Raw genomic sequence first — 8,548 nt, forward strand, 5'->3', positions numbered from 1 at the left:
CTTCCCAAATCCTCTCCAAAACACACAGGCAGACTCAAACTAAAGTATATTTGATGTGGTGGCAAAGAAATCAATCCAAGTCCATTCCCCTTAAATATTATAAAAAGAGAGAATTACAAACCTTACAAATGGATGATTTATACATTCTACAATGAGTGAAAATAGGAATGAAGCCAGCATTCATTAATGGGGGGCAGGGTCTATAAAACTTAATTTTAGTGCTTCCCTCTTTAATACTGTAGTTATTAGGGGAAGTTTGAAGTGTGCAGTGGCAGAAAGTTGTTCATTTTTAAAATCAAGTTCTAAATACTCTCCTCCGCAGTTGATAGTTTGCACAGTAAGCACAAAAGATTTTTAGAATTTAAAATAAAGTTGTAACTGGTTGGCCAATCCTGGAAATTAAAAAAAAAAAAAAAAAAAAAAAAGAAAGAGTTGTAAGAGGAGCGATTAAGAATTCTGCAACAAGCATTTCCTCACATCACTGCCAAACACGGAGTTACAAAAGAGTCTTTACCTTTATTTCACAGAAAAATCTGTTAAACTTTCTAGGAGTTTTCAGATACAGGATTCCAGAACACATCAGCAAACACTGACAAGGCACAGTAACCCTCTGGGGTGGGGTTTTTTTTGTTTTTTTTTTTTGCGCAAGCAGTAACTTTAAAATGAGAGCCACTTCCCCTTCCCCCACCCCCCCAAATAAGTAAAAAGATCCTTCCCAACCCACTTACTGCTTTCAATGATGCCTACCTGAATGAGAGAGCACCACACCATACCAGAGTCTCAACAGAGTCTCAAATGGCAGTTGCTAAGGTTTTATAATTTGGATTACAGCTCTTGAGTTAGGCAAAACCCCTCAGAAGTAGGGTTTGGGGGTTGTGTGTGTTTTTAAACTCAGTTGTACTTGCAAAGAACAGACCGCTTACTAAGGACACATAGTTTAGAAAGAAACTTCTGTACACAGCATTTGGGGAGAGCTAAATGTACAATGCCAGCAAAGTAGCTTTAAGGCAAAGGTTAAAGAAGGGGGTTGAGAAAGGGCTGAACTGGGGTGTGCTTTTGTCATGAATCAATCCCATGGCCTTCTGCTGGAGGCCCTAGCTGGGCAGAAGAGCCTTAGCAAACACCACTGCCAGATCCTCAGAGCCAGGCCACCCCACTCAGGTCAGGATAACGGGGAGGCAGCCCCTCTTCATAAGCCTCTTCAGATTTAAAAAGTAAAAAAGCTTCTTGGTAAACTTCCAACAGAGGGAGAAGGGTACTTAAAAAAAAAAAAAAAAAAATCAAACCAAAGTTTGCCTTTAATGCAGGACAGCCCCCGCAGTGCGCACATCGAGGGAAGTGATCACAGGTCTGGCTGGCGCTTGTGGAAGTTCAACTGAAAACGTTGCCCCGCAGCCAACACAAACAGACACTCCGGCTCCATGGCTCCGTGTAGAGGGGAGCTATTGCCAAGGCCGAGAAGGGGATAAACCCGACACGTTCGTACCGAAGAGAGGCGGCCGGGCCGAGCCGAGCCGAGCCGTGCGGGGCCGAGCCGAGCCAAGCCAAGCCGAGCCAAGCCGCCTCGCGAGTTTCTGGATCTCCGCGGGTTCCGTGCTGGTTTTAAATAGAAATATATAATTCCATTTACAGACGCTATGTACAGGTCTAATTACAAGCCCCCCTCGGCCGTTCCTGACCCGAAAACTCCAAGGCGGTTTAGATGCGACTGAAAAGCAGCAGTTTGCGTTAAATCCTTCCCTCGCCCCCCGGCCCCCGCCGCTAGGCTCACACCGTGGTCTCGCCGTGCCGGCTGTGCGCCAGGCGCGCGTAGAACTTGCGCCAGGAGTGCAGCGTCTTGCCGGACCAGATCCAGAAGCCCGAGGTGATGCCCACGATGAGGGTCATGAGGTACTTGATCATGTAGACGGTGAAGTCGGGGCTCATGCGCGGCGCGTAGTGCAGCGGGCAGGGGATGGCCAGGCTCTTGCAGTGCGCGCTCACCCAGCTGCGCTCCCAGTGCGCGCGGAAGGCCTGCTCGTAGAAGTAGCAGGCGATGACGATGGTGGCGGGCACGGTGTAGAGGACGCTGAAGACGCCGATGCGCACCATGAGCCGCTCCAGCTTCTCGGTCTTGGTGCCGCCGTGCTTCATGATGGTGCGGATGCGGAAGAGCGAGACGAAGCCGGCCAGCAGGAAGGAGGTGCCGATGAAGAGGTAGACGAAGAGCGGGGCCAGCACGAAGCCGCGCAGCGGGTCCAGGCTGTGCAGCCCCACGAAGCAGACGCCGCTCAGCAAGTCCCCGTCCACCTGCCCCATGGCCAGGATGGTGATGGTCTTGACGGCCGGCACGGCCCAGGCGGCCAGGTGGAAGTACTGCGAGTTGGCCTCGATGGCCTCGTGGCCCCACTTCATGCCGGCAGCCAGGAACCAGGTGAGGGAGAGGATGACCCACCAGATGGAGCTGGCCATGCTGAAGAAGTAGAGCATCATGAAGAGGATGGTGCAGCCCTCCTTCTTGGTGCCCTGCACCACCGTGCGGTACCCGTCCTCCTGGAAGCGCTCGTTGCACACCACGCGCTCCTGCAGCACGAAGCCCGCGATGTAGGCCACCGACACCATGGTGTAGCAGCCCGACAGGAAGATGATGGGCCGCTCCGGGTAGCGGAACCGCTGCATGTCCACCAGGTAGGTGGTGACGGTGAAGAAGGTGGAGGCGCAGCAGAGCACGGACCACACCAGGATCCAGAGCCGGGCGAAACGCACCTCCTCCTGGCTGAAGAACATGTGGCCGTCGCCGCGGGCCGGCTCGCAGGGCGCCGCGCAGTCCTTCTCGCCCAGGAACTTGTAGTTGAGGTAGCTGGGCACCTGCAGCGCCCGCGGGCAGTGGAACGGGTGCTCCGGCGTGGCGTAGCGCGGCGCGCCCGGGGTGCCCTGGCCGGGCAGCGGCGCGGGGCTGGTGAGCAGCCCCGGGGAGCCGCCGTCCTCCGAGTGGTTCTGCCCCACGCAGATCTGCTCGGCGCCGTGGCGGGGGAAGTTCTCGCAGCGCAGACGCTCCGGCCACTGGAAGCCGAACTTGTTCATGAGCGCCTCGCAGCCCTGGCGCGCCCGCTCGCAGATGGAGCGGCAGGGCGGGATGGCCTGCTCCAGCACCGTGCACACCGGCGCGTACATGGAGCACAGGAAGAACTTGAGCTCGGGCGAGCACTGCACCTTCACCAGCGGGTAGAACTGGTGCACCTCCAGCCCCGCGTCCTCCTGGTTGGTGTGGCCCAGCAGGTTGGGCATGATGGTCTGGTTGTAGGCGATGTCGGTGCAGAGCGGGATGGAGATGGGCTGGCAGAAGCCGTGGTCCGGGATGGAGATGCCCTTCTCGCCGTGGAACTGGCCCCGGCCCCGGCCCGGGCCCAGCATGTTCAGCCACAGCAGCAGCGAGGCCAGGCGGTGCAGGACGCTGGACGGGCGCATGGTGCCAGTGCTACCGCCGCCTTTCCCGAGCTAACGCGCCCCTCCCGGGCCCGGCAAAGTTCGCGCTGGAGTCCGCAGCCGAGTCCCGGGACCGCCGCCGGGCGCCCTCCCGCAGCCAGACCGGCCAAGTCCCGGAGCTCCCTCCTTTGTGCGGCTCCAGCCCCCTTCAGCCCCAATTAGCCGGTTTCAAGGGGGCCCCCAGCCCTGGAGCGCGCAGAATCCAGGCCAGCCCCCTCCTCCCTCTCCGCCCCCAGGGAGCCTTGAAACGGCCTGGCCCGGGCCCTAAGCCCCGGCCCAAAATTTCCTCGCGGCCAATCAGATTCAAACTCAGGGACCAGCCCCGAGGGCAGGATTGGTCAAGCGCAGCATAATAAGCTCCGCGAGCAGCTGCCGGGGGCCACCCCTGCCCTGGCCGCTTGGAAGGGGCGATTGCTTAGTAATCAGCGTCCAGACGATTAGTTTGCAGATACATTGATCTTGTGGGGCGGAAGCGCCCCCCCGCCAGCGGGATCCGTGAAACACCCCCCCCACACACACACACACCCAACTTTCCTAACGACAACACACCCGCGCTGCCAGCTCCGGGGGCCGGAGAGCGCCAGGCAAGTTGAGCCCAAGTTTGGGTGTTTTCTCCGGTGCTGCTTTTCCGTCGTCCCGACTGGCCCAAATGTCCGGCTGCAGCCGGAGCTTAGCCCGGCCAGGCTGGAAAATCACTTCAGCCCGGCCCCGCCTCCCAAGTTACAGCTCCTGGGACGGGGGGGTTGCTCGCTCTCCCTGCGCTGCTTTCCCTGGTTCTAGGGACCCTCCGCAGACCCCTTTCCTGCGCGACCCTTTTCAAACAGCAACATTTTACTAAGAATCTCCCAGTTTCAAATTCTTTTGACATAACCGCCCCCCCCCCCGGCTTGTAAGCGTCCAGGCTTGAAACGTGTGAGAGAGATTTAGATCTTTTGTCTTAAACTACGTAGGGATGAGACGCTGCTGTGACAGGTCGGATTTTTACCACTCGTCACAGATTTGGGCCCCGATTCTGCAGAGACTGGGCACGTGCTTAACTTGACGCACTGGGGGATCCAGGAGGGAAGTTAAGCACGTGCCTGTGGCGAGCCAGAGCCAGGTGTCTAAGCGCTCAGGTGAGCGCTGATCCTGGACCTTGTAGCACAGGGGATGAGCAGTGACCAGGGCCACGTTGCAGGTTCTGGGCCCTGGATCTGCATGGTTCTCTCAGGGCCATGTGTAGCTGATCTAACAGCTGGAGCTGGAGGGAGAGGAGTGTGCACGTGTCTATCTTCAGCTACGTGTCCTAGATCGTTATTTCTTTTCAAATAGGTACATTTGAAAGTGTTTCTACTCCAGTCCCACCCCCCAAAAAAGCCCTCTGTGAAATGCGACCCTGTCCCTTTAAGACTCCCTTTAATGGCTAGGTTGTTCACTGGCATATAATTGTCCCTTTCACTAACAAAGAACTCCATTATGGCCCCTTTTTTCGGTGGCACCTCAAAGTGAGAAAATTCTTTACCCCGCTGCTGGGAGCAAGGCGGGGCGGTTCCTGGGGGCTGGGATGCAGCGGTAAAGCCGAGGGCCTGCTGCTCCCGGGGTAACCCTTCATTATGCAAAGCAAAGTTTAGGCACATTCACAAGTGGGTCTTAAACGAAAGTTAATCACGTCTCTCTCATGGGAGCTGTGAAATGTTCAGCTGCCTGGGCCTGCTTGCAGCTGGGGCAAAACCTCGGAGTCTGAGGGGGTTTGCTGGAAAACCGAGATCAATCCGGAGTCTGGTGTTTGCAGGATTCTGACCCAAGGCGCAGATCGATCCCCTGCGGGGAGCAGGCCTGAGAAAGGTGCGGGAGTACTGGCGCCCGAGTCTGTAAAGACCTGCCGAGCAATCCGGATTGTTTTCAATGTGAATGAAAAAATGCAACGGGCTCTTGAGCGGGGCAGGGTCCGTCTGGAGTCTATCGCCGCGGGACCTCGGCACATCGCTCCTTGTCACCTCCCTCCATCGCCCCTGCCAAGAGGCACCTGGAATCATTCGTCCCTCCAGGCCGAGCGGTAAGCGCCCCGGCTGGTAGCCAGGTGTGGGCAGCTCAGGCCAGGGCTTTCCCTCGGGTGCTGAGGGCATGGGCCTGGAGAGTCTGCCTGGCCCTGGACTCGGAGCTAACAACCGAGCTGCAAAAGGGCTGGAGAAAGCACCTCCCACTCCCCCACCCTTTGCAAACTGGTTTCTTGCTCTGGTTTAGCCATCACCTGACCTGGGCCAAATCCCTGCGGCCCAGGTGAAGCTGCGCCCAGTGGCAAGGAATCCCACCAGCCCTTTTCTCTTATGGGTGAACAGTGCTTGGGGCCAGCCATCCGACAGTGACACCCTCCTGCCTGCTCCCCACACAGGTGGGACCCCGGGGAGTCCCTGCAGGGGTGCCCTGCCCTCTCCAGCCTGCAGTCCAGGGTTTGGATTGATTTAGCCAAGCCTTGGCCCTTGAGCAGAGCTGACTTTTCCAGCACACTCAGGATGACAGGAGCTGGGTTGTGATCTCTGGGGTGACTTTTGTGTGGAGAAAGCTTTCCCCGTGACTCACTTTGGAGGGAAGATTCAGCCTGCTGGGGGCAGGGCAGCAGGACCCCTCAGAAGTGCTTGCAGGCCTGGAGGAAGGCACCCGGGTTTCCAACCAGCGCTCCCTGTAACGAGCCTCTGGTGCCAGACGCAGGTGTCAGGGCATGTCCAGAAATCATTGCTACTGGCTGGGTCATTTGCTTTCCCCTGACGGGCTCTGGGGCATGTAACAGCAGAAAGACGCCTTGCAGGCCCCCCCACGCCTCCCCAGTGACTGACCATTCCTCTGGAGCACTGTGGCCTTGTCCTGGCCTCTTTGCTCCCCACATCAGCATCTCCACTGCCCCGTCCCTTTCCCATCCTCCCCCAGCCCTGTTCCAAAACTCCCCTTTCCCCTCCCGCAGGGGCAGGACTGGGGCCTTTCATTTTCTCAGCAGGTTTTTGCCCCTTTCCCTCTCCAAGTCTCTCCCCATTTTCTGTGCTTTGGCCACACAACCCTGGCCCTTCACGCCTGCTCTTTCCATTCCCTCTGGGTCTGCTCTGATCCACAGCCAACGCTGGACCAGGAGCTTCTGCCACTGAGACCTCAGAGTGACTCACCTGCCAAAGGGCTGGTCATTTGTTTGACAGCAGCCCATGGGAGCCCTCTGGAGATCAAAGCCCTGCTGTGCCAGGGGCTGCACATGGAGTAAGAGATATTCTCCACCCCACCCCACAGCACTTCCACCCAGAGAGGAGACAAAGGATGTCTCATGCTCCCTATGCCTGAGAGGGGGACTGCGGGCAGAGAGAGCCAGGGCCAGGCATCAGAGCCAATGCACTGGGCTGTCAGTTCTTTGGCACAACTGGCCCTTGTGCGGGTGCCTCGGTGGGAGCTGAGCTCTTCTGGCTCCAGGCAGGCGTAAGGAGCTTCTTTGACAATCTGGCCCCATCGGATGTACCCAAGGTCTCCCAGGAGGCTGGTCAGAGCTGGGACCCGAAGCCGGGTATCCTGAGTGTCTCACCAGCCCATCCTGCTTCATTGTCTGCCAGGTTATGGGCAGGACTTTTGACAAGTGCCCTTCAGTTTTTAATTGCCCCCTTTTATCCAAGGATTTCAGAGCCATGTCACAGCCCTTACGCAATCATCCAGCGAGTAGCCCATAAGCCCCTCTGTGGCACCCCAGAATTTCACAGCAGCAGTGGGAGCAGAACTCAGAGCCTCCTGCTCCAAGAGCCCAGTCCCCAGGCACTTGAGCTAAAGATGAATCTCTGTTAATGACATAGAAGATCAGGGCTGGAAGGGACCTCAGGAGGTTCTAGTCCAACCTCCTGCTCAGAGCAGGACCAATCCCCAGTTTTTCCCCCCAGATCCCTAAAGGATTGAGCTCACAAGCCTGGGTTTAGCAGGCCAGTGCTCAAACCACTGAGCTATCTCTCCCCTGGCTCTATAACACACAGGTGAGCAGTTCTGTTTCCAGCTAGTAAAAGACAAAGGCGTGAGTAGAACCCTGAATTTCCTGGATTTCAGGCCTATATTCAGACCAGAGGTTCTCACCTTTACCATACTGGCCTGCGTTCCAGCTGATCCCCCTTCCCATCTAGCCAGGCCCCCATGCTCCAGCAGTCTGGGATGGGCAGGATGTTTATGACCTTCAGGTTGAGAACCCCTGGACTAGACCATGCCAGCTTATAACAAACAGGCTGATGAATCAAAATATAACCCCCCCCACCCCCCGCACCCCTGCGATGTGTGCATATGCCTCCTGTGCCCTTCCCCCATGCCTCACACCTCACATAGCATGACCACAATGCAGCTGGAGCATGGGTCCCAGCCATTCCTTTCCTGGGCAGGGAAGCAGGGGGAAGCTTTGCCCTGCTGCTGCACTCTCCTGCTGAGAGGACTTTCCTCCCCAGGGCCCTCAGCCCAGCACCTTCTGAATGGCCGCACAAACGGCGCAAGCGATCTGTTCCCAAATGCACACACAGTCTCTGCTCCCTACCAGAGCAGCTTAGGTGGGTGTTACCATGTCCCCGGAGCGTGCACACATCTCATCTGCAGTGTCTTGGGACCCAGAGGTGCTGAGACTTCAGACAGCCATGCTTAACCTTTGCAGGCTGAGGGCGTTAGTTCGCACCATGGGATGTGCTATGCTCAGTCGGGCTGTCACGCCATCAGGTCAGATCCTACCTGTGGCAGTGCCCAGGGAGTGTTGGATGTCGCAGATGAATGGGCATCTCCACCATAACATCCCTGCTGTTACATCACATCTACGTGGCAGGGGGAAGGGGAATTTCTTCCAGATCTTTACGGTGATCTGCTGGTGCCCTGCCTGGCACATGGCTGTGGATTGCCTCAGGCTGCCTTGCAAGGAACCTTTCTGAAAATCCCCTGCTCCAGCTCTAGTCCCAGTGCAGCTCCACTAATGCTACCAGAAAGCTTGTTCTACTGCCGCTGGGGAACATCTATACTGCAGCAGAACCCAGCATCAGCTCTGGCCCCTGCTGTGCTGAGTGCGGCACAAGCGTCTAGCAAATGACAACCCCTGGCCCAATGAGTTTGTAATCTA

At 57.0% G+C, this 8,548-nt stretch overlaps 1 protein-coding gene across 1 annotated transcript; it reads right to left on the bottom strand.

The window, feature by feature from the left end:
• Window positions 1–1,574: 1,574 nt before the first annotated feature.
• FZD2 (frizzled class receptor 2) lies at window positions 1,575–3,517 on the bottom strand. Its single transcript, XM_032796022.2, has one exon. It carries the CDS (start codon window positions 3,445–3,447, stop codon window positions 1,768–1,770), a length of 1,680 nt encoding a protein of 559 aa, XP_032651913.1. The 5' UTR covers window positions 3,448–3,517; the 3' UTR covers window positions 1,575–1,767.
• Window positions 3,518–8,548: the final 5,031 nt, after the last annotated feature.

Source organism: Chelonoidis abingdonii, chromosome 21 (genome assembly GCF_003597395.2).
Source record: "Chelonoidis abingdonii isolate Lonesome George chromosome 21, CheloAbing_2.0, whole genome shotgun sequence".
NCBI lineage: Eukaryota > Metazoa > Chordata > Testudines > Testudinidae > Chelonoidis > Chelonoidis abingdonii.

Bases quoted from the DNA above. Each gene is read 5' to 3' on its own strand.
- FZD2 (XM_032796022.2), bottom strand. From the start codon at position 3,447: ATGCGCCCGTCCAGCGTCCTGCACCGCCTGGCCTCGCTGCTGCTGTGG.